The sequence below is a fragment of the Carcharhinus amblyrhynchos genome, chromosome 2 (assembly GCF_965287045.1).
Source record: "Carcharhinus amblyrhynchos chromosome 2, sCarAmb.v2.hapA, whole genome shotgun sequence".
Classification (NCBI taxonomy): Eukaryota; Metazoa; Chordata; class Chondrichthyes; order Carcharhiniformes; family Carcharhinidae; genus Carcharhinus; species Carcharhinus amblyrhynchos.
The window spans coordinates 114,395,841-114,422,672 of NC_137325.1; the positions used below are offsets into that span (position 1 = coordinate 114,395,841).

Consider the following 26,832-nt stretch of genomic DNA (forward strand, 5'->3'; position numbering starts at 1 on the left):
ATTGCAATATTGTCCAAAGGTTGGAAATGGATTACTAGGCAATAAAAAGTGTGAGAAAACCTAACCTCATGTTTAATAGTGTCATTAGTTTGCCAATGGTTCATGTCTGATATCATCTCTAAAGTAACACAATCATTGGAGCTCCAAAACAATGGGAAATAATGACATCTATTCCAACATTAGATCAACTCCATTATCCCTTCTGTGGATGAAACTGAGCCACTTCCTGCAGTTCATGCATAAAACAGAAATGTGACAGTCTGACTTTGCTTTCAGGACAGCAGTAGAAGGCAACTTGGAAACAAATCGTAGTTTGATATTTGCTAATAAATTGTATGGGATTCAATTCCAGAAGTTCCATCAAAGCGTGGCAATCTAATCTACTGAACCAAGACTCAGGATAAAAATGATCTACATTTCTTTCCAAATATGATAGTGAAAAAGCTTAATTGTGCTGTGCTGTCAAAGCTCTGTATCAAGAAGTCTTCTGTCCCTCTAGGCACCTGGTTTTAACTATCCATGTCCAAGCTAAAAACAGAAAACATCATACTTGTGTTACAATGAGCTGACAGAGTTAAATCCAGACAAGCACAGACCCTGTGCAGAGCATGTCAAACCTCATTAGGATTTGTGAATAAGAAGTTATTGCAACTTGAGAAAGGCAAACATCTCCTATCAGGTTTCCAATTTAATGCGAGGCAAACCAATTAATCTGTGACACTGAATCTTCAGATCCAGAGATGGGATAATGTTTTAAATGATCAGCAGAATTCAGAGCTCAAAGTCTTGAATGTGCAGGGAATACACTAGTAAAAGGCAACGATGCTTCATTGGGAATCTTGTCTCATATGGCATATCAAGTGAACTTCTTTGTCAGGCACAGGTTCAATTCCAGCCACACTGTCTGTGTGGAGTTTGCACATTCTCCCCATGTCTGTGTGGGTTTCCTTCAGATGCTCCAGTTTCCTCCCACAGTCCAAAGATGTATGCATTTGGTTGATTGGCCATGATAAATTGCTCCCTTACTGTCAGAGAGATTAACAGAGTAAATATGTAGAATTACAGGTATAGAGCCTGGATGGAATTGTTGTTGGTGTGGGCTTGATGGGCCAAATGGCCTCCTTCTGCACTGTGGGGATTCTATGATTCTTGTAACTAAGATCGAAGCCATCCTATCAGCTGTCCCTGCTGGTTCCCTCCCTTCTACTAGGCCTCCAAGGTTCTCTCTCACCCTAATTCTGAACTCACATTTTTATCTAGTTTCTCTTCTGTCTTTCCTCATTCTGTCGATGAAACTCCAAATCCTACTCCCTCATTCCTATTCCCACTAAACCGGTGACCTCCCAAATTCCTCCCCTGCTCCCGTGTTAGCCCATATTGTTAATTCTTCTTTCACTTCAGCTGCTCTTCCTCTCTTTGTTCTGATAGTGGATTCTATATTTAGGGTACAGACAGCATTTCTGAGGCTGTTGGATGTGTTTCTAGGATGGCATGTTGTCTCCCTGGAATGAGGATCCAGAGTTTCAGTTAGCAGCTGCAGAACATTCTGAAGGGTTAGGGTAAACAGCAGGGGTTAAGGTCAATGTCGATGCCAATGGCATAGATAGAAGGAAGGATCAGATCCTGCAGGCAGAGTTTAATAAACAGAATCCCAAAGGTAGCAATCTCTCACTTACTCCCTATTGGACCAAAATGCGGGCATTTGGGACTAGCTTAGGGGTTAAAAAAAGGGGTGGCATGGACAAGTTGGGTTGAAGGACCTGTTTCCATGCTGTAAACCTCTGTGACTCTCAGTATATGCTAGGGATAGGAAGATAGAGCAGATGGATGTATGACTGGGAGATTGATTGAAATCATTCAGCCCATTGATTTCATATCTGCTCTCTGTAGAACAATCCTGCCAATTCCATTCCCCTATTCAATCCCTGCAACAGTGCAAGTTTATTTCCTTCAAATGCCCACCCAATTTCCTTCTGAAATCATTAATCACACTCACTACCCTCATAAGCAATGGGTTACAGGTCAGTATCACCTGCTGCATGAGAATGTTCTCCCACATTTTTCCCTTGCATCTCCCATCCAAAATTCTAAATCTGTGTCCCCTGCTCAACGTGTGATCAGTTGTTGGAAACTGCTTTTCTTTGTCCACGTATCTAAACTGTCATCATCTTGTAAACCTCTATCCAATCTCCCCTCAGCCTACTGTGCTTCAAGGAGAACAATCCCACCTTCTGCAACCTAAACTTGTAGCTAAAAGCCCCCATCCCAGCAATGATGCTTGGACAACTCCATTCTCTACTACCCTCCAGTCTGAAAAACACACATTTACCATGAGTCAATACATTCTGTCCTGAGAGCAGTTTTTTATCCAAGCTGTCATTCACTTTCTTATTCCACATGTGATGATATTGTGCCTTTAATAAATGTATTCATAGCATATTTCCTGTGAAGGATATGTTTAAAATTCTATTGTTCTCTACAGTGCTGATTTGCCTGGGCTTTAGGCAGTGCACATGCTGAGAATGCAGGCTAATGTTTGATTTAAGCTAGAGGTGTATTTGTTTTAATTTGAGTTAATACATTTTTGTTTACTTTGGGTTTTCTCCTGGGGTTTCCAAGTAGGGCTTTGATTAGGTTGATTGATGGAGACATTCCTGTGCTAAAGAGGCACAGTAAAGTTTACAAGGAAAAACAAGTATCTATTGCTAGATTCTGAAAGAAGGAAGAGGTCTCTCTCTCTTTCTTTCTCTCTCTGTCTCTCCAGAGGTGTCATGGAAGCTTGATGATTGGCAAACCAAATACAAGCACATAAACTTGTATGTTGCTAACTAATTTTGAAGAGGAGTTTAAGCCTGTAAGAGGAATATTGCTTGAATTAGCACTAGTAGAGACAGATTGACAGCTAAGAATTGTATTGTGTCATGTTTAAGCATTTCAATTGGTAAAAGATAAGCTAATGCATTTGTTATAGTTAAACTGTATTGTTGCATAAAGTTTGTTTTGATAAAAGCTCTCTAGTGTGTCAACAGAACCACACCTGGAGTGAAATACCTTATTGTCACACTAACGCCAAAAGTGGAAGAACTGTTGTGGTCTTGCCAGGCTTCATAATATACTTTGGGGTTTCTGATCTGTACCTTAACACAAAACTCAACTTTGTGAACTAACTTTTAAGTGGCACTTTGTCAAGCGCTTTCTTAAAATCCATATGGCCAGCATCCATTGCATTCCCTTCCTCAACCTTCACTGCTTCTTCATTAAAAGAGAGAAGTTAAGGATCAGGGATATTGCTGAAGGTGTGGAGTTACATGGAAGTCAGACCAGATAAGGATGAAAGATTTCCTTCTCTAAAGAGTTTTAGTGAACCTGGAGGCTTTTACAACAATCAGGCGGTATTTCATAGCACCATTACTGACACTAGCTTTTCATTCCAAATTTTAAAAAAATTAAAATTGAATTTTATTAAATAATTGTATTCAAATTTCACCAGCTGCCATGGTGGGTGGGTGTGGGTGGGTGGGTGTGTGTGTGTGTTGGAGGGGTGTGGGGGGTGGTAATGGCTCAAAGTTATTATCACTAGATATCCATATAGAAACTCAGCTAATGTTCTGGGGACATGGATTCAAATCCCATCACAACAGCTGGTGGAGTTTGAATTCAGTAAAAAAAATGTGGAATTAAAAATCTATTGATGACCATGAAACCATTGTCGATGGTTGGAAAAACCCATCTGTTTCACTAATGTCCGCTAGGGAAAGAAATCTGCCATCCTCAACCAGTCTGACCGATATGTGATTCTAGAGTGACAACAATGTGGTTGACTCTCAATTGCCCTCTGAACAAGGGCAACTAAGCTAAACTGCAATAATTTTTCTATTTTGGCATTAATGTGAGGACAAGATGTTTCATTCCAGGTGCGATTCTACTGACAATCTAGGGAGATTTTTATCAAAAGAAGCTTTATTTAATTCACGGTTTAACTATGATAAATAAATTAGCTGACCTTTTAACAATGCTTAAACATGACAAGATGCAATTCTTAATTGCTGACCTAATTTAGTTCAAATTGAACAATATTTATTTTATAGACTTAAATCTGATTTTAAAATTAGTTAGCAAACCACAGATACACTGGCATGTGATTTAGTTTAACAGTCTTGGAGCTTTCAGAAAGCCTTTGAAGAGAGGGAGACATTTCTTTCTTCGACCAGGCAGCAACTGCTCAATTTTAAAATGTGAATGAAACTGTTTTTATTTTCCTGCAAGCTTAGCTCCGACCATTAACCACATGACTCTTCCCCGTCAATCAATTTGATCAAAACTCACATGACTATGCTTACCTAGTCTAAAATTCCAGAAAAACATAAGTAAATAAAAAGTCCATTAAATCTACAAAGTGACACATTCCTAGCTAAAATCAATTCTTATCTTGCATTCTCAGAATTTGAGCTGCATGTTTTCCCAGACAAATCAACTCTTGTAACAAAGTATTGTCTTTTAAAGGAGCCCCACCATAAATATAACAAAATCAAAATAGCACAGTATCATCATCATGGCGAGGGACCAAGTACCTGATTAAAAGTGCTTTGCCTGCACCCTAAGCTGGCAGTTCCCCTCAACCCCCCCCACCCCCAGTTTTGTCTAATAGGGCCTCAATTTGTTCAATGGATAGAAAGCCAACCTCAATCTCAACCTTCCCCACCCTGATTCAATTGGGATGGTAAGGGCTGTCTGCCCCGGGACTTACGACCTGATGAAATGGTCCTCTCCCCACCAAATCCCAGCCCACTCCTGAATTCAATCCCACCCATTATTTCTGTATCTGTAAGCAGCAAATGGGAAATTACTCAATGTACTGCTGATTCCCCTTTTGTTCTGTTAAATAGCAGCATTTTCAGGTATTCAGTTCGGCTTCCAGATTTTGCGAGCAACAGCCATGAATTTAACATTGCTTCCTGCACCATTAGTGGTCTCAGCACAAACAAATGACACTGGATCAAATGACACTGCCATTGGCAGAATGGTTAACTGCAGCCATCCCACTCTGTCTGCACGCATACCACAGCAGTTTGTTACAGTTTACTAGAGTAGAACCATCTCTGTGATGTTTTTAGAAGCAAACCGTGCTTTACTTTAAATGAAGAGGCTGCAAACGGAGGCATATAAGTTGCTGCACATTTGTCAGTAACTGTACAGATGTATGTGGACATGCAACATTATTGAATCTATCTCCTTTAAAATGACCTTTTCCCATGTACGGCACAGAAGGATGTCATTCAGCCCGTCATGTAGGTACTGATTGCAAAAGAGCTGTCCTGTGTAATCCCATAATTCAACCCTATTGGTTAAGCTGTGTTTCACATCATGTGTTCCTTCTAAATTATTAAACAATTCCTGTAATTAAAAATATTATTGCTTTTTTAGCACAATGTTGCTTCTTCTGAATTTTATTTTGTTGCCAATTGTAGCTTGTATATTGATTTGTTACTCAATGCATTAATTAATAATAAAGATCAGTGTGATTTTAAAATATTACAACTGTACCAAGATGATTCTCATTTAGTGTTTGGTTAAGTTAGTTTGGACTCGCATTGGCCATTAATTTTCCACTGCAGGGTCCCAATTTGCACTGAAGGCAAGATAGATTGAGACTTGTTTCGAACTGTTTTTGTTGCTCACAGTGAGGCTGACTCTTCAGTCCATTGGTTTACCTGATTATTGGAGGTACACTTCTGGCACTGGCACTGTTCTGATGTGGAGATGCTGGCGTTGGACCACTCACATTGTCTGCACCTTAAAGACTTGATTAGCTGTAAAGACTCGCATTCTAATCAGTATTCTGTAAACTGAATGTGTATCTTTATGCGCCCTGTTTGTGATCAAAACTCACCACTCACCGGCAACAATTCCAGCATCAAGAGCACCGCCGGCAATGTTTTAAGTTTTTTTTGTGTTTATTTATTAGTGTCACAAGTAGACTTACATCAAGGACAGATAATCCTTTAGTAGCCTCTTAATTTGTCAATCAGATTGTGGACATGACACCCCTACTGGAATAAATGGTTCAGGAGCTTTAGATAGGAAACCACAAATTCATCATTGTTTATTTTATTTATTATTGTCACAAGTAGGCTTACATTAACACTGCAATGAAGTTACTGTGAAAATCCCCCAGTTGCCACATTCCAGCGCCCATTCGGGTACACTGAGGGAGAATTTAGCATGGCCAGTCCACTTAACCAGCATGTTTTTCAGAATGTGGGAGGAAACTGGAGCACTGGAGGAAACCCTCGCAGACACGGGGAAAACATGCAGACTCCACACAGACAGTGACCCAAGCAGGGAATCGAACCCATGTCCCTGGCGCAGTGAGGCAGCAGTGCTAACCACTACACCACCATAACTCTAGCATCAACACTTGCAATAACACCAGCAATGGTAACAGCACCAGCACAAAGCACAGCACCACAACCAGCTCTGGCAACAGCTTCAGCACCAGCACCAGCATGTTCTGTTACAATAATGTCATCTCTTTGCATGTTAACGGTGGCTCAGTCAGTAACTCTCTCATCGCAGAGTTACACATTGTACCATTGCATGTCAAGTGCCCACTCCAGGGGCAAGATTTTTCCATCCAGTCCATCCTGGAATTGGAAATTCCCACCTGAGGTCAACGGACCTATCGCTGGTCCATCAAAATATCTGTTCCAATTGCAACAATCCCCACATTGGGAAGGACAGGAAGGTTTAGGCCTGGGTCTTGAGCACAAAAGTCAAGGCTGACACTGTAGCACGGTACTGAGGGAGCGGATCTCACCTGCCCCCTTAGGCAGACTTGAAAGATGCTATTTTGAAGAAGAACTGGGAATTATCTTGGGTGTCCTAGCTAATATGTATCATAGAATCCCTAAAGTGCAGAAAGAAGGCCATTCAGCCCATCGAATCATCACCGACTCTTATCCAGGTTTACCCCATAATCCCATGTATTGATCCTGCTAAACCCCCTAACCTTGTAACACTAAGGGGCAATTTAGCATGGCCAATCCATCTAACCTGCACACCTTTGGACTGTGGGTAACTCCAAATTAACATTAGAAACACAGATTCTCTGTTCATTATCACACCGCTGTTTGTGATAGTTTGCATTGTGTGAACTTTTCCTGCATTAGAGCAGTGACTGCACTCCAGTTGGCTGTAAATTGCTTTGAGCCATTTTCAGGTCATGACAGGTACTTTATAAGTCCACGGGTGGGATTTTTCTTCCTCTCTGCGTAATGTCTCCTGGTGGGAGTTGCGCCATTTGCTGGCAATGGAGTCTTATCGTCCCCCCCCATTGTTGATGGGGTTTCCCACTGAATGCTCCCCTCACTGCTAGGAAACCCCCAGCTGGGAATGCACCATCGCTGGTACAGTAAGATCCCGCCAGCGTGAACAGCAGCAAGATTTTAGCACAAGTTTTCTATTAGTGACAGGGCTGTGCTGTGTGTGCGAGGCTAGTTAGTGTATTGGCTTGAATGAAGCTTCAGATTTTCTGCAAACATATTCAATACGGAGCACAATGTGGGAATTAGGCTCAATTTTGCTAACATGCAATCAAACTCACAAAAAGGAAGAATGTGTAAAGTAAATTAATCTCAACAGCAGTGAATTACAAACAAAAAAGTGTTTTGTCACTGGCATACATCTCTGGAATGGAATGACTTACATTAACCCTTTGAGTGAATTTTAAATTACTAGCACACATGCAAATTCCACATGTCATTGAATTCCAGTGTTGTGTGGAATTTGCAGGTGTGCCAGTAATTTTTGTTTGTGTGACCATCTGAAACGGGAGCATTGACAGCTGCATGGACAACCGAGCTCTTAAAGCAGAGGAGCTTTGCGGCATAACAGCAAATTACTGCGGATCCTGGAATCTGAAACCAAAAAGAAAATGCTGGAAGATCTCAGCAGGTAGCATCTGTAAGGAGAGAAAAGAGCTGACATTTTGAGTCCAGGTGACCCTTTGTCAAAACAAAGTAGCTTTGTAGTATTTTATTTTGCAATACTTCCTCTTCCTCTTTTGTATCACATTGATTTTATTCGACCTCTTTGTACTTTTGGAATTATTTTGATGGATATTGTTTGCTGCCAATGAATGACAGTTTGTATGTGGGGCACTTTAAATCAAGCACCCTGAAATTCCGTGGGTTGTGGTGTCAGCAGCCACTGTTAACCAGGCTGATAACTGTAGACTGTAGAGAGCTCACATCGTCTACGCAGTGAGAGTGGGCATTAGGATCAGCATTTATTGTCCCGCATATTGAATCCTTGCTCAATTCTTTCCACATTTACTCTGTCCAATCAGTTAATCTCTTCAATGTATTCTCTTTGCTAAAGATGAAAGCTCCAACCCATTTAACCCTTCCTGATAGGGGGGAGTTTTCCCATCCCACTCGCCATGTGAATCATAGTGACCGGGGGGAGGGGGGGTGGCTGTGTGGACCATGTAAAGATCCATTGACCTTGGGTGGGATTTTCTCGTTCTTAGGGTAAGCGTGGCTGGAAAATCCCACCCATTATCTTTCAGTTCTGGTACCGTCCTTGCAAGTCTCTTTGACATTTTCTCTGGTACTTCCACATTCTTTCTATAGAATGGAGACTAAAACTAAGCACAGAGCGTCGAATGGGGCATGATCAGAGTTGTGGACCAGTTTAGTAATGCTTCACTACTTCTGAATTCCATACCCTAGAAATCAGTCCCATGCTTTGTTAACATTTCCAATTGCTTTGTTGAACTTTAGTGTTGCATTTGAAAGACTTGTTCACCCATATCCCTTGATTCCTTAGCACTTCTACCCCATTTTATCTCTTATTTTCTAAGGTGTAGATCATGACTGAGGTATTTTGCCGCCATTCGCATCGGGTGATGGGAGAACAAAATCTCCTGAAGGACTCAAATCATGGGCAGTCCCGTTGTGATTGTTCCCATGCCCCCACCCACCCTACCCCCCCACCCCCCGACCCACCAGGATTGCTGATGCGTAACGTTGAGAACCCCATTAGAATATATTTAAATCATATCTTATTATCAAGACTCCAATACTCATAGGGACCCATTCCCCCCCATTACATTATCCATTCACTGTGAATTGTGACTAGTCTACCATGACCTGCGCCTGACGGGCAGACCCACCAGAGGAGACCAGTTGAGTGCAATGCTTGGGGGACTGCTTCCTGGTGGGCAGGCTCTGATTGGCATGATGTTGTGGGACCTGCCCCTTGGATTATTTTCCCCTAGCAATACAGTGCAGGAAGTCTTCGTTGGGACGGTCAGTTTCAATGCTGCTTTCCCCACCCACTGCAAAACTCTGCCTCGAATAGGGAAATTCCATCCCACATTTCTATTTTTCTTACCAAAGTGTATCAACTTAGATTTATCAATGTTAAGGTTTAAATGCCAGCGAACTACCCAGTCTGCACAGTTCCTAATGTCTCCTTGCTGTATTATAGGGAAGTACAGTGCAGAAACAGGCCATTTAACCCATGGTCCACATTGTCATTCCATGGTGCATTCTTCCTTAATGTCGGCTGTTCTTCATTTACATTTAGTCCTTGCGGATTCCCTGACTGTAATACTTGGGTTTCCTTTGTTGTTTTAGTTGCCTGACCTCAGAAATCCTTCTCCTGCTGCCTGAATGAATAATACCTTGATCAAGCATATTTATTCTGTCATCCCCCAGGCATTTTTTGCACACATCCTTGATAAAATCATAAGAGTTCCATTGTCCAAAATGGGGAGCTGTTGCTTTGGTTGGTAGCAGCCAGAGACATAAGTGTTATGAATCACCCCCAAACCCTCGTATTCAATTACATCAATTAACACCAATGCATCACTTAGTTCTTCAATATGAATGTGGCAGTTCTCCTGGTAGATCACCAACAGTGATTCAAAGACTTTCATCCCAGACATATTCATTTATTTATGGGAATCTTTGATGGAATGACATGAGGGGGATTTACGCCCATGAGGGGGAGTCTCCATAACAGATTTTCAATCCTCTGTTTTAGTGCTTTTTCATTATTAAAGTTTCATTTCTTGGTTTCAACCTTCCCTTATCTTGTTAAAATAATTTGTAATTAACATCTACATGACTGATTTTCATCTGCAGAATTACGTTTAGCTCACAAACCGAATGGCAAGATATCTAAAATGTAAAATGCAAGATGTATTTTTGGTAAAGGAATACAGGTCTCTCTGGAATGCTGGTAACTTGCTTTCAATGCAGCCTCCATTGCACCTCATCTGGGTGGGAAAGGATGCTGGGAAAGATGCTCGCGCTGGTTTCCCTTCCACACCAGAAGCTTCCTGAATGGTGCTGTTGTGATGTTACTCCGTCCTATTGGGTGATTTGACATGCTGTCTGTGAGCTAAGAACACACAGCTCCATTCAGTATTTTAGCTTTGCACTCACCGGGGAACATTACTGTGCTGAATGTGGGGCCCAGCAGTAACACTGTGGCTGGGCACCCAACCTGCATCTAAGGTAACTCAGAATAATGTTTGTTGCTGTAAAGCCTCTGTGGAATGTTGCTGGAGGTGTTGTGTCGAGTTACTGGATTTGACAGGCATTGTTGCCACATCCTGACAGGGAGGGCAGGGGATTTGGTAACCTGTCCACACAAAGGCTGCAGCAGGTATGAGGGCAGAAGTGGCAGTGTCTCTAGACACTACATGACAGGGAGATGTGCCAGAGGCTGCACAATGAGCAAGGCCTCTCTCCATTCATGAAGTTGGACTCCTTCATTCTCCTTGACGTTGACAGGAAACTGTTTGAACAGCCATTGTACCTAGCATCTTATTGTGAATCCTCCATCAGCATTCTAATAGGCTTCACCATTGGGGTCTTCATCAGAGTCCCCATGAGCAGAACTAGTCTGCAACCTCACCGTCGGGTGAACTGGCACTTGACTTATTTTTTTTCCCTGACCTGGTTGTAGCCTGCTCATGGCTGGAGATACTCCACATGCTGATTCCAACTCAATGCTAGCCTGTGCCTGTGTCTGAACTTCTTAATTCTTTCAGGGGATGTGGGCTTCAGTGGCTGAGCAAGTATTTATTGCCCATCCCTGAGGGCAGTTGAGAATCAACCACATTGCTGTGGCGCTGGAGTCCCATGTTAGCCAGGCCGGATTTCCTTCCCTAAAGGACATTAGTGAACCAGATGGGTTTTTTTTTCTGACAATCGACAACGATTTTGCGGTGTGGTTATCATTAGACTTCTAATTCTAGGTTTTTACTGAATTCAAATTTCACCATCCACTGTGGCGGGATTTGAACCTGGATCTCCAGAGCATTACCCAAGGTATCTTAATTACTAGTGACAATACCACTATACCACCACCTGAGATCTAGTGAAATGGCTCTTTGTCAATACGATAATATTGTATTCTTTCTTTTGGGTGCCCTGTAGCTGCCCAGGCTGCATTTTTGGGCATGAGGGAGCCAGAAATCAGAAAGGAGAAGGATGGGGTGAGGGAAGAGGAGTTAGGTAGAAAGCAAGAGGAATGTGGTTACACCATCTGCAGCTTGCTCATCATGTCAAATAGAAGGATAACACTTAGCTGGGGGTCGAGAAGGATGTCAATTGCATGTTAAGTTGATCTAGCTGTATGCAGGTGGTGGGAATTAAGCAGAGATTCATTTGAGCCCACATGAATAGGATTGGACTGAAAGTGTGTTTGTTGAATGAAGAAGTGCATGTTTATAATGTGTATCTCTTGTAAATAAATGCTTATCAAGGATTGGCTCCAGTTCTATCCTTCACCAACTGGCTTTCTGGAATTGAACATAAGGCAGGAACATCCCTTCATCTCAATGTTCTCAGTGACACCAGATGCCACAGGCACTCACAACCAGTCCAATAATGATAGGGAACTATCTCCCCTGTGGGGCACAGGGGAAACAGATATCCTTGTTCCTCACTCGTTCTGCTCTGTTCTCTCCTATTATGCACCACCTTATTCTGCAAGAGTGAGGGAAACATTGCAGTGCTTGTTTTGCACTGTGTTTGGATAATCTTCCTGCCACAGCTGGAGGTATGTGGAAGCACAAGAAACTGAGCAAGAGGCTGGCATCATTAGAATTTATACGAGGATGAGGTGGATGTTAGGCCAGAGTCCTGAGTCTACAGGCTGGTGCTAGGTGAATGGCAGGGATTTAGAACATTAGTAAGACATTTGTGGTGCTAAGATGAATGAAGTTCTCTTATCTATTAAAGACTTGAGTATATATATGTGTATATAATTTATATATAATAATTCTCATACATAAAAGCTCATTCATAGTCAATGATAAGCAGACTCTGTAAATGAATAAACAAAATGATATGGAAGCAGTCAAGCAGTTATATTGCTGTAATGATAGCATTTGCTATGTCAACCAACATCTACTGAAATGCAAATAGACCTTCTTTCAACAGACGTTGGTGGTTTCACCTCAAAAAATTAAAAGGCAGAAGATTTAAATAACTTGTCAACTTGACGGTTCATCAGAACATAGTCATTCTTTCTGAGCATTTTTGCCTGCTCTAAAATAAATTATAATCCTCAGACTGTGGGATGAGGCACATTGCTCAGTGAATTGGGGTCTGTTTGACCTCAGCAATGAGTTCCAATGGTCTGAAAGGGGCAGCAGCTGATGGCCATTGGGTGGACAGAAAGTGTAGGGAATTGAAAACCTCCTATCCACCCTATCGGAAGGTGCACCAGCAGGAGGGCACAGTGAATGTTTGGCATGGTCTCATGGGTGTGTGGAAGAATCCAGGTGGAAGGGAGGTTCTGGCAATTCATGTGGGGGCCAGAGTATCATGCCTGCTCCATATCCCCACAGAGGAGTGTTTTGACGTTACGTTGGAGGACCTGATCTGTTTAGAAACCAGCAGCAGACTCTGCCTAGAGTGAAAAGCTATGACAGGTCCAGTTTAAATGTCATCAGGCCCTGTTGGAATTACAGAATGCTGATACACATTTATACCAGACTCAGACGAGCGCCTCAGTTGCCTTCAAAACCACTAGTGTTAAAATCAGAAACTACCAGTAGCAGGACAGTAAACAGAACCGCTCAATTTAAACTGTGGACTCCCCTCTCCCCTGGCTTCACTGTGTCTTCTGCTCATTAACTGGACTTGGCAATGATTGTACCCATTACTGAACTTGCTCTGCAATGCAATAATTCAAGGAAAGGATCCTCTTGGTTCTGATTTTTTAAAGCAGATTTTTCAAATCTTGTTAGCCCTCCAATAGGCCTTGTGAGCAACAAGGCTAATTCCAGAGCTGTTAGACTGAGTTCCAAATGCTTAAATCTCTGCCCCATTGCCACAGTGATTTATCGACATCTGTTGGAGAAGCAAGGAATAAAAACTAGTGGACTTGGTTAGTGGCCATCATTATCCATATTCAATGTGTTACTGGACTGGTCAGGATCAAAAATAAACCAGGCTTCTGCCTCAAAGACTATTGTCCACATAGTTAATACCACAGTTGTTTTTGTGGAAGAACAAAGGAGAGAATTTGGGTTCTGAGGTACTTCTTGTTGTTTTGTGAGGGTTTATTTTCCTGAGGGTTCACTGCTTTGGTAATTTACAGTTTGGGCAGGAACCTTTAGTCACTGGCTGTGATTTAGGTTTAGTGTTTTTATTAATCCAATCATGGTGCAACCGTCAGTATATTTATCTCTGTGACGACATACACATCTCATCCTTAAGCTACACCAAGTTATTTTGTCTTTTGTTTCACCTTTCCAGTGTATTTCACCCAAAGGCCGAGGATTCATGTTGGGAGCCTATGACTGTTCTTGTAGGTCTGGATTCTATCGTCCCAGTGGTGTTTCGCAGAAAAGCTTTGATGGTAAGTGCCTCCTGACGAGCAAGAAATGGGCCTGATTAATAATGCAGCATCTTTTTTTCATCTTGTCAGGGGCATGTACTTAATTCCCAAGGACCTTAGGGGCTGGGTTTATGTAATCATTCATACAAGTGATATCCCGTATACCCTGTAATCTGTAATTTACCCAAAGGTCAGATAAAAATGTCTTCAAGATGTTTGATTTATATGACTAACTCAAATAAGCTCCCTTAGATCATGTTAATGTGGAATTTGCTACTGTAAACTGTGTTGGGAGTGGTTTGTAGCAAGGTTATGTGCACATTTAGAAGTGATAATATTTTATTGCTGATTGGATTTAATAAAATATTGTTTTCAATGAATTTTCCGGCCGAAGGGCGCAAGAAAATACCTAACTACTGGCGTATGTATACTCTGTGATGCCTCACTCTCGTAAGGTCTGGCTCATAAAATTTATTTTAAACATTCTAAAAAGCTACCCAATTCAAACAATGGTTTCACTGCATTCACAGGAGGTATGAATAGGAGCTATTTTGACGCACTTCAGGGTAATGAATGCTTCTCAGCCAAAGCTGTATAAAAAGGATTATTAAAGAAAAATTACTGAAGGCTCAGATAATAGGATCAAATGAATAACATTTAAGATCACATCTTTATAATGATTTGTTTAATTTTACTGTCGTGTTTCTCAACCTTTTAATCTCATCCTCTTTTTTGTGAAACCAGGAAATTTTTTTCCCTTGAACTAAATATGAAACTGTCCTCCTCTATAGAGAGACTTTCTTCTTATTTTCCCTCCCCCACATTTATAGGGACATTAGGTAGGAATGCAGGAACTGGAGTAGACCATTTAGCCCCTCAAGATCACTTCAGTGAGATAATGGTTCATCTGTGACATTCTTCCTTTGGATGTTCGCAGCTGGCAGGTTGCACCGTTCTTCTTGCCTACACCCCAGAGACACTGTGGGAAACTGTAAAATGTTCATCAGAAGAAGTAATGCCTATGCCTTGGCTGCAGTCTGATTAGTCTTCAATCCTGGCAATGAAGACACAAGAGCTGAATTATACGAGGCACTGGATTCTCCACCCACCTCCCAAGCTACAAAGTTAGGGGCAGTGGGAGATCACTGCGGGGGAGGACATGGGCTGAACCAGAGCCATTGAAACTAAATGTGGTACTGCTGTCCTTCTGTTGTATCTCTGGAAAATCAGATGCCAGTTGTGATCTATTCCTCTTTGGTTGCGCAGGATGTTCTGGAATTTAGCTGTCCTTGACCCTAGAAGTATGATTTGGAACTTTAGAAGACACTTCTCTTGGAACTAATTCTGTCTCATTTTCACTAGGTAAAGTAGCAAAGACACAATCATCAGGCAATTCAGATTCAACTAATCTTTATCGTAGTATTCATAATACCAGGGACTAAAAATTGGTACATCTGGAGGTTACCTCAGACCACATGGGGAGCCAACTCCACCATTTGTCCACTCAACTCTATGTTGACTATGGTGTAACCTTTTAACAACACGATCTTTTCCATGAATGTCCTTAAAACTACATCAGCTGGTTTTAAAGGAAGACATTTCATCTTTTGTTGGTTTGTAATCTCAGGATTAAGAGATATAGCAGCACCAGTATCAACCTGATTCCTAATAGGTTGTCCACTTAACTTCAGAATCACCCAGAATCTATGTGATCCACCCTGTAAGGATAAGGCATTCAGCTGGAACTCATCATATTTCTGGACATTTTCTTCTTCACGGTTGTAATTCTGTTCGTCTATGTCTTAAATGTTTTTTGTAGACTGTAACTTGTTCTTCTTTTTGAAGATACCTAGATTCTTCTCAGGGGAAGCTGGTCTAACTCAACTAGCTTTAACAATGTAACCCATTTTGCCATAATCCTCCCGTTGACTATCGTTGTTCCAGCTTTCACCCACTGAATGGCCCATTTTAGCACATCCTTGATACGTTTGTTGTTCTTTTGACTTCTTATGGTCCCATCTTGTGAATCTTCATTCCTCCAACAAATTTTGAAACCTCTTTCGCAGCCACTTTCACCAACAATGCGATTTCTACAGCTGTCTTTGAAGTCAAAGCATGTTCAGTAAGTAATCATCTTTAATCATTTTGAAGACCACAAACTAGACAATTACTAGACTAGACTAGTCTTTGTGCAAACTCACAATGTTGTGCCAGCCTTTTTAAGATTGGACCAAACTGAGCAATGCTTTAACCTTCAACCTGATTCTATTGGTGGAACCTGAACCATTCCGCAATGAACAATAACTTTGGAGAGTAATGTTCTTTAAGGATCTTTGTCAAGTCATTTTAAGTTTTGGTTCCTGGCTTTGCTGGATGAATCAAGCTCTTGAGCAAATTGAAGGTTTTACTTCTTACTGTACTGAGAAAAACTGATACGTGCAATGCTGCAATTTTAATCACTTGTACAAAGTATGGAAACGCTTAGCAGAGGAACTCCATGATTAATTTTCTTCTTTGAAAGGCCCCATGATCCTAATTGACTGGAAGGTTCTCTTGTAGGCACAAGCAAATAGAGACTGCTCTGTACATTTTTTTATTGTCTTTCCAGTCCTCCCATTTTTACCGACCTGTTTGTCTACCTGTAGCGAAACCACAGCCAAGGCAAGGAATTGCTGATCTATACTGAGGAACGGGTCTACGGGTCTAATCAGTGAGATGTTACACTGAGGAATGGGTTATAAGGGTCTGATCAGTGGGATGTTTACACTAAGGAACCGTTGGTTTGATGTATGTATTTTTTTCCAAATGGCCCCAGCTGTAAAGTTAAATTATGCCAGATACTCTCTTGAATCTCACTCTTCTCAATTTGAAAAAAAAACCTTTTAGCAATACACAGAGAGCTTTCTCTTACTTGAGCCTTCCTAGCACTGGGTATTCAATCTTTAATCTTGTTGTTGCTTTTTTCCTCAGCCTTCTAAAACTCAAAGTATGAGAATCCACAGTTCTTTGCTCTTAGGATTTTTACTCAATGTTCTTTGTGGAACAAAATCCTGGCTCCTTGTTATTTTCTTTCTGTAATTCCTTAACTATGTTAGGAGTTGTAGGCTTTAATAGAAAAAGAACAGACTTGGTTTGCACACGTAGATTCAAAGTAACACCCATCAGGTTTTATTGAAGAGTTGTTCCTTTGCTCTGCACAGAGTACAAAACTAAAAGCAAAACAGCAGTCCGACCACACACCCTAATGACATCACCATCAAATCATGTGATCAGCTCTTAAACTAACCTTGCAACAGTTTTAAATATATAACAGATAGCAAGTAAGAGTAATTTGTACAGAAAGTGCAGAGCCACAAGAATAAATAGCGTACAATTATTTTAATTTGTTATTCTCACCCAATAAAAACTGCTACAAATTTCCAGGGGATCTATAACATAGACAGGAGGTGCTTACACCATGTAGCCTTCATATTGCTGTGCCAATCTACTGTAGTTATTCATATACCTCCTAACAACCATATAATTAAATACCAACATTATTGGTGCAGAAACTAAGTTGCAATCATTGATAAGTAAATAAAATTGAGTTGGTTGTGAATTTTGATTTTCAATGAAACTTTTCTCAAAGCTAATTACTACTGAAATGACAAAATTTTGTGAAGAAATATCAGATAAAGCGCATAATAGAATCTCAATGTGCTCCAATACAGTCTTTAAAATGTTGTGTGTAATATGAGCACTTTTAATATTCAAATATAGAATTTAATTCCTTTAAACAAGTACAGCATTTACAAATTGAGCAGAAGCGATTAAAGCAGCTTGCAGATGTATAAATAGAAAATCTGCAGAATGGCAAACGTATCTTTCTCAAATGGCTAACAAATGTAGATCTGAGGCAGCTGAAAATGATACTGTCAAATATGAAGGCTTTGAAGTTTAAAAGTTTTAAAGTTTAAAGTTCATTTATTAGCGTTACATGTAGGCTTACTGCCTGAACTGCAAAGAAATTACTGTGAAAATCCCTGAGTCATCACACTCTGGCACTGGTTTGGTTACACTGAGGGAGAATTTAACATGGCTAATGTACCTAACCAGCACATCTTTTAGAGAGGAAACCTCTCCTTCAAATGAAAAGGTGACTTGGAAGGAAATTAATATTTGCAACAAAATGAATGGGTTTTTTGTACAAATAAAATAATGCAGCCAGATATTTTGTAAACCATGTCTAAATAGCGACTAAGGGAGAGAAAGGAAAAGGAATGATTAGGGAAAATGGTCTTTTTGCAACTGATACAATTAGTAGTCAGAGTGCTGTGAGCCAGGAAGCAGTTTAGACACAGATGAGGTGTTGAAGAAGCAGCAGCAGTAAGAAAGAGAGAGGCAGTCATCTCCAGAAACCAGTTTAGCTAAAAATTAGGGACAGATAAAGAGCAGAGGAAAGAATCAGCCATCCTTAGGAAACAGCTCAGCTCGAGATGAAGTGCTGAAGGCAAAAGGCAGTTTGAGCAAAAGATGGCTTTCTTTGCTGAACTAAAGACCATTCCTAGGCCCTGGTCACTTATGCTGTACGGTGTGGTAATCTCTGGCTAGATATGGCCAATAGGTTTATGGTTAATGTTTGGGAAATGGGGTTCTCAGCAGGGTTAAGGATTAATGTGGTACAATTTTTGAGGGACTAACTGCTTAATGTTAATTTGCTGATGTATCAGGTTGTTCTTTGAATTGTTTTATTGTCTGTCATCTGTGTTAATAAATACTCATTATTTGTTGTTTAATGAAAGAGATATCTGAGTTTTCACTATTTCTGCAAACGTTTCTCACTAACATATATAAAAAAAAATGTGAAACCAGTGTGTCAGGTTGGAACACTCTCATGCACAATATCAGTGGGGTTTTGTAATAAGTTAAACATGTGGGGTAGCACGGTGGTTAGCACTGCTGGTTCACAGCGTCAGAGATCCAAGTTCGATTCCCAGCTTGGGTCACTGTCTGTGTGGAGTCTGCGCGTTCTCCCCATGTCTGCGTGGGTTTCCTCCAGGAGCTCCGGTTTCCTCCCACAGTCTGAAAGACGTGCTGGTTAGGTGTCTCAGCCATGTTAAATTCTCCATCAGTATACTTGTGACATGAATAAATAAACTTTAAAATTTTTCAACTTTAAACGTTAAAGCATGACAGGAATTGAAAGATTTGTTCGGTGACATCATCACCATCGATACTTCAAAAGCTCAGATCTCTGGGTTGGATGTAGATCCAATTTATTTTTGAGCTATTCTAATTTAGATTATTAAAGTCATGAATGAACAGGAAAATTGCCATTTATGTGAGGTGTCCTGCAGAACAGCAATATGATCAGATTGAATGAGAGACTCTTGCAATGGCAGTGAATTACAATGTTTCTGCTTGTGCTGCTATGGGCCTCCATTCCATGTTATTTTATACCAATAACTCCTTTTTATCTCTATCTTTGGGAAGCTAACAATGAGTTATGTTGTCTGGCCTCAGAGGTAACATTTAAAATATCCATCATAAAGTATCCACAGAAAAGAATAGAAACTCTAGCATGTCACAACATTTGAATAGGTATAAATTGAGAGAGATGGATACTCAACGAGACCTTGGAGTCCTCATACATCAGTCGCTGAAAGTAAACGTGTGCAGATACAGCAGGCAATAAAGACACAAATAGTACATTGGCCTTCATAGCAAAAAGATTTGAGTATAGGCGCAAGGACATTTTGCTGCAATTGTATAGGGTGTTGGTGAGGTCACACCTGGATTGGTGTGTGCAGTTTTGGTATCCTTATCTGAGGAAGGATGTCCTTGCTATACAGGGAGTACAGTGAAGGTTTGCCAGGCTGACTCCTGGGATGGCAGGTCTGTCAAATGAGGAGAGACTAAGTTGTTTAGAACTATATTCACTGGAGTTTAGAAGAGTGAGAGGGGATCTCATAGAAACTCATAAAATTCTAACATGGTCAGACAGAGTAGATTCAGAAAGATTGTTCCCGATGGTGAGAGAGACAAGAACTAGGGGTCATAACTTGAGGATAAGGGGTAAACCTTTTAGAACTGAGGTGAAGAGAAATTTCTTCACCCAGAGGGTGGTGAATGTGTGGCATTCACTACCACAGAATGTAGTTGAGGCCAAAACTTTGTCTGATTTCAAGAAGAAATTAGACATCGCTCTTGCTAAAGGGATCAAGGGATATGGGTGGAAGGGTGGATCAGGGTATTGAATTTGACAGTCAGCCATGGTCAAAATGAATGGCAGTGCAGGCTGGAAGGGCCGAATGGTCTATTCCTGCTTTTAGTTTCGATATTTCTATGTAACACCCAAATCCAGTGTCCACTGAAACCATTCTGGAAGAAGAATTAATTGACTTCATTTTGCAATTCTCAACACCAGTAAACAAAGAACAACATGTCATTTCAGGTTTAACACAGGATTGTTGTATTAACAAACTGTATCGGGGAAAAAGACGCACAAAAATATCAAATGCAAGAGAATAAATATCAATAATTGAAGATTGCATTATTCTCCAAAGAGACAGAATTGAGATGCTCAAAGCATTGAAAAATCATGAACTTTGAACTCTGCATGTCTTGTGGCCACCGAGGGATCACAAAATCAAAATTATGCTTGCTTGAAAATATGTGATTCTTGACATCAATAAGATTCATCAAGTAAACATTAGAGCGTAAGAAACAGGGCCCAGAATAGGCCAATAACTTCTTAAGCCTGCTCTGCATTCAGTAAGATCATGGCCGATCTAATTGTGGCCTTAAATCCACCCTTCCGCCAGACTCCCTGCCCCTCGTACCACCAGTCCTTGACTCTATCTCAGATCTAAAATCTATCTAACTCAGCATTGAAGCTATTCAATGACCCACTGCCCTCTGGGTAGAGAATTCCAAAGACTAACAGCCCTCCACGGGAAGAAATTCCTGCACCTTAAAATGCTAGACAACACAAGTGGGAAACAAGGGTGAACCGCTTCTGATGCTTGATCTTCAGGCATGGATATATGCGCCAGGGATCCAGGTTCAATCCCAGCCTTCGGTTACAATCTGTGTGGAGTTTGCACGTTCTTCCCATGTCTGCGTGGGTTTCCTCCGGGTGCTCCAATTTCCTCCCACAGTCCAAAACTGTACACGTTAGGTGAATTGGCCATTCTAAATTGTCCCTTAGTGCCTCAAGATGCGTTGCTTATTTGACTAGTGGGGTAAATACGTGGGGTTATGGGATAGAGTCTGTGTAAGAAGTTCTATCAGAGAGTGGGTGGAGATTCGATGGACTGAATGGGCTCCTCCTGCACTGTCGGGCTCCTACGATAAAGGAGAAACATTGGGAATATACTTTGAATTAGGTCATATTTGTGAAAAGATATTGGGGATGACTACCTTTTCTGATAAAGGCTACACACTAGAAACATAGAACATAGAACATTACAGCGCAGTACAGGCCCTTCGGCCCTCGATGTTGTGCCGACCAGTGGAACCAATCTAATGACCCTCTAACCTAAACTATTCCAATGTCATCCATATGTCTGTCCACTGACCATTTGAATGCCCTTAATTATATTATAGCCTTCCTTTTCTCTTCACAGATGTTGTCTAACTTGTTATATAGTTGGAATAAAAATCAAACCTTCTTGTTGTTGCTTACACTCCAAGAACTTCACCCTTGGCTGTCTACCTGTGTGACCATGGATAATCACTGAACGTTTCCAAAAATCAAAATCTACACAATTCACAATGTCATGACCTGGATAAAAACATTACATTTCATGGAAGTTTAGATGTTGTCAGGAGACATAATGATCCTTTTTTTAGAAATGTCCTCACAATTCTCAGGAAGTCCTGTATTCTGTCACAAGAGAATGACACTGGCTCAGGTCTTTCTGGTCGTAGTCTGGAAAATGTGTTGGGGGACCCATCGGAAATCCCAGTGCAAGGACTCTGCGGAATTGCCTGGGAAATTTCAATTTCCAATGGACCATTCCCCTGTGGCTTTGACCCTCCAAAATGTCTTCAATTCTGTATTAGAGTCAAAGAATTCAACCAATTCGGACTTACTTACCTGGATTGTAATCTAGGAAATTCAGACAGAAAAATACCCCACAACTAATTCCTGGACCTTCCCTCTTCCCAACCTCCATCCCTACAACATTCCCCCTTCTGCATCCCCTCTCACTCACCAGCACTGATACACACAACCATCTGACACCGTCCTCCCCCCTCATGGACTTCACTCGACCATCCGACACAGCCCACCTCCCAACCTGACCTAACTCGGCTTCATAACCTTGCCGCCCTACCCAGCTAACACCCTCCTGACTGCCCATCTGCCCCTACCATTCCCCATCCCACACACCCTACCACTGTACCCAGCTGGCACCTTATCACTCTGCTACCATGCCTCTGACCCACTCTGCCATCTGCAACTCTGTCACCTACCAGCCTCCACCTATCCAGCTGGCAGCTTGCTGCTGTACCAGCCCTACTCACTTACCTTACCCACACTCATTCACCCACACCTTGAAAAGCCATTTAAATGTCCCAAAACTTTTCAATGTGTTGGTGAATGAAGACTTACCAAAATATGACAGGTAGTGGTATAAACAGCAATGTCAGCGTGGATTTACAAAGGGGGAATCATGCTTGACAAAACTATTGGAATTCTTTGAGGATGTAACTCATAGAGTTGACCAAGGAGAACCAGTAGATAGTCTATTTAGACTTTTAGAAGGCTTTTGACAAGGTTCCACATTGCAGACTACTATGTAAAGTTAAAACGCATTGGATTACAGGTACTGTCTTGAGATGGATAGAAAGTTGGTTTGCAGATAGGAAGCAAAAGGTTGGCATTAATTGGTCTTTTTGCAATTGGCAGTCAGTGACTAGTGGGGTCCTGCAGGGATCTATATTAGGATCCCAACTGTTCACATTATATATTAATGATTTGGAAGGAGGAACAAAATGTATTATCTCCAAATTTGCAAACGATACAAAGTTGGGTGGGAGGCTGATCTGTGAGGAGGATGCAGAGATGCTTCAGCATTATTTGCCAGGCTGAGTCTGTGGGCATATGTGTGGCAGGTACAGCATAATGTGGATAAATGTGAGGTTATCCACTTTGGTAGCAATAATAGAAATTAAGATTATTATTTGAATGAGTGTAAATTGAGAGAGGTTGAGACTCGGCAAGATCCTGGGTTCCTTGTGCATCAGTTACTGAAAGTAAACGCTGAGGTACAGCAGTCAGTAAAGAAGGCAAATGGTGTCTTGGCCTTCATAGCGAGAGGATTTGAGTATAGAGATAAGGATGTTTTGCTGCAATTGTATAGGACATTTGTGAGACCATACCTGGAGTATTGTGTGCAGTTTTGGTGTCCTTTCTGAGGACGGATGTTCTTGCTATAGAGAGAGTATAGCGAAGATTTATCAGGTTGATTCCTGCAATGGAATGTCTATCATATAAGATTAAATCGGTTAGGATTATATTCCCTGGAGTTTAGAAGAATGAGAGGGGATCTCATAGAATCTTATAAAATTATTACAGGATTAGACAGGGTGGATTCAGAAAGAATGTTCCCAAAGGTGGAGGAGTCCAGAACTAGGGATCATAGTTTGAGGATAATGGGTAAACCTTTCAGAACTGAGGTGAGGAGACATTTTTTCACCCAGAGGGTGGTGAATGTGTGGAATTGACTACCATAGAAAGTAGCTGAGGCCAAAACGTTGATTTAAAGAATAAATTAAATATAGTTGTTGGGGCTAAAGGGGCCTAGGGATAGGGAGGGAAGGCGGGATCAGGATATTGAACTTGATGATCAGCCATGATCAAAATGAATGGTGGAGCAGCCTCAAAGGGCTGAATGGCCAACTCTTGCTTCTATATTAAAACATGGGGGTGGCTTGGCTGCCCCTGCTGATCCTTGCTTCTGAGGAAAGTCCCTGAAAACAGATACATTCTGTATTTCCGAAGAGGCCCAATTTGGGGGTCTGGATGAGAAGTGTGTGGAGGAATGGAGTGGCAATCTGAAGGTGATTGCCAATCCTTGGAGCAATCTGAAGGCAATTGCCAATCCTTGGAAGATGCGACCCTTTATGTTCTCCAAATGTCAGTGAAGATAAAGCGAGATTTAAAAGCATAATTAAAACAAAAGACAGCTTACAGTCCTCAAGCTGGAAGAAAGCTCTGAAAACAAGGGCTGTGGAAAGTGCAGGAGAAACTCTAACGCCATTCCAAATGCAGGAATAGCTCAAGCCTTAGGTCAAGATTTCCCATTCCTGTCCACGGCAGGTATTATGGTGGGTGGGAGCAGAAAATGTTGCAAGAGCTTGAAAATCAGCTTTACAGCAGTTTGAAATATTGCCTTCAAGGCTTTAATGGCATGGCACTTTCGCATGTTAGAGACATACCTTTATATCAGGGCTACAATGCAATTCACCTGCCTCTACATCTGTGTCCAATTCCAACTCCATGGAGCCTTCAGGGTCAGTGGACCCATCTCATTACAAACCCACCTCCCCAGCATAAAACTAAAGTTGGCATACATGTCCAGAATAGAGACAGGATGTTGGGGTAGGGAAGAATCTTGACTCCCAATACCCTTTTTACAGATGAAAATCCAACCCCATGCATTTAGTATAAAGTTGCACATCCTGTTTGCCTTATTAATTGCTTTCTGTACTTGCCCTGCTACCTTCAATGACCTATACGCATGTGCCTGGTCCCTTTGCCCCTGCACTCCCTTTTAAGTTGTATCCTTTGGTTTATATTGCCTCTCCATGTTCTTCCTACCAAAATGAATCACTTGGCACTACTCTGGAGTAAATTTAATCTGTCACTGCTCTGTCCAAGCCACCAGCCTCTGTATTTCCACTTGAAGCATATAATTATTGTTCTAATAGTTCATAATATTTCCATGGGTTGTGTCAGCTGTACATTTTGAAATTGTGCCATGCACACTCAAGTTAGGTCATCAACGTAGGCCAAGAGAAGCTGTGTTTTAACTGCTGAGGTCCCACACAGTATACCTTCCTCCAGTCCAAAAATCAATCTCACCTCCCAGCAATGGTTTCAGAGGCTAATCTTTATATCGGGGCTATAGACGATTCACCATTTCTTGCATCTGAACCTGATCCTGACTCCATGGAGTCTTCAGAGTCAGTGGATGAATCTCTATTACAGGCTCTGTCTCCGGTCTCTCAGCCAACCTCATATCCATGTTGCCACTGTCCCTTTTATTCCATTGGTATTAATTTAGCTGACAAGCCTGCCATGTGGCACTTCAGCAAATGCCTTTTAGAAGTCTGTGGATGCCAATCACATCAACTGCCCTCCAGCCCTTTCTGTAAACATACCAAAAGAAACAATCAATTGAGTTTGTTCAAGGCACAATTTGCCTTATTAACTGCTCTGCCTTGAACAAACTCTGTCTGGCTTTCCTTAATCCACGTTTGCCATAATCCCAGGATAAGATTGGAAAGAAAGTGGAGAGTGCGGTGTTTATGGAATTGTATCTTTGTCCAGCAGAGGGAGCCAATCCTGGGAGGAAAAAGCTCTGCTTCATTGTTAGTTGAGATGCTAAAAGGATTTTGCGTCTATCAAGAAAATACAAATACTATGGGTTTAATTCTGGACTTGTGCAGTATTGCAAAATGGGTGATGGCTAATTGGTCAAACCCTTTTACACTCACCATGGGAAAGAAAGTGAGGGAGGGTATAAAGCGAGCTGCTGATTCACTGCCCTCTATCCTATGCTATCACCTCAATTGACGTTGTAGAATGAATGTTTCTTTCTTCAATGTTATTCCAACGGTGGGATTAAAATTTAAAAGAAGGAATTGATTTTGGAAATGTTACTCAGAACATGACACTACAAACACATTTACCCGGATTTTCCTATCCCGTCCTGGTGGGACTCATTGCAGGGGATGTGAGCCAAAAGTCCATTGACTTGCGGTGTAACTGGAAGACCCTAGTGGCAGGCAGGGCTGGAAAATTATGGTCTAGCTTTGATAATGAAAGTTAGAATTGTCAGAAATGTGTAAATGCGAGGTGGACACCTCTTGATCATTCATTAAACCTGCAGGGTTAGACTGGGGAAACCCAATAACTGATGGACAACAGTGAATTAAAGGAGAACAGCTGGAGGTTAAGGGCGCAAACATACCTATTTTCATACATAGAAACACAGAAGATAGGGGCAGGAGGAGGCCATTCAGCCCTTTGAGCCTGCTCTGCCATTCATCACGATCATGGCTGATTGTCCAGCTCAATTGCCAAATCCTGCTTTCTCCCATAACCTTTGATCCCGTTCGTCCCAAGAGCCATATACAGCCGCCTCTTAAATACATAAAATATTTTGGCATCAACTACTTCCTGTAGTAATGCGTTCCACAGGCTCACCACTCTTTGGGTGAAGAAATGTCTCCTCGTCTCTGTCCTAAGTGGCCTATCCTGCATCCCCAGACTGTGACCGCTGGTTCTGGACACCCCCACTGTCGGGAACATCCTTTCTACATTTATCCTGTTAGAATTTCATAAGTCTCTGTGAGATCTCCCCTCATTCATCCGAACTCCAGCGAAAACAATCCTAATCTAGTTAATCTCTCCTCATACATCAGTCCTACATCACCGAGATCAGCCTGGTAAACCTTCCCTGAACTCCCTTGAGAGCAATAACATCCTTCCTCAGAAAAGGAGACCCAAACTGCGCACAATATTCTAGGTGTAGCCTCACCAAGGTCCTGTACAATTGCAACAACACAAGCCTGCCCCTGTACTTGGAACCTCTCACAATGAAGGCCAACATGCCATTTGCCTTCTTTCCCGCCTGCTGCACCTGCATGCTTACCTTCAGTGAGTGGTGCACAAGGACACCCAGGTCCCACTGCACACTCCCCTCTCCCAATTTACAGCCCTTCAGGTAGTAATCAGCCTTCTTTCTTTGCTTC

The 26,832-nt window shown here is 41.6% G+C and overlaps 1 protein-coding gene across 1 annotated transcript in view; it reads left to right on the forward strand.

The window, feature by feature from the left end:
- gpr158a (G protein-coupled receptor 158a) overlaps window positions 1-26,832 on the forward strand; it is a 454,718-nt gene that overhangs the window by 248,618 nt on the left and 179,268 nt on the right. The window contains exon 3 of the mRNA XM_080211391.1: window positions 13,785-13,887. Within this exon, the coding sequence (XP_080067517.1) occupies window positions 13,785-13,887 (103 nt within the window). The remainder of the gene's footprint in view (window positions 1-13,784; window positions 13,888-26,832) is intronic.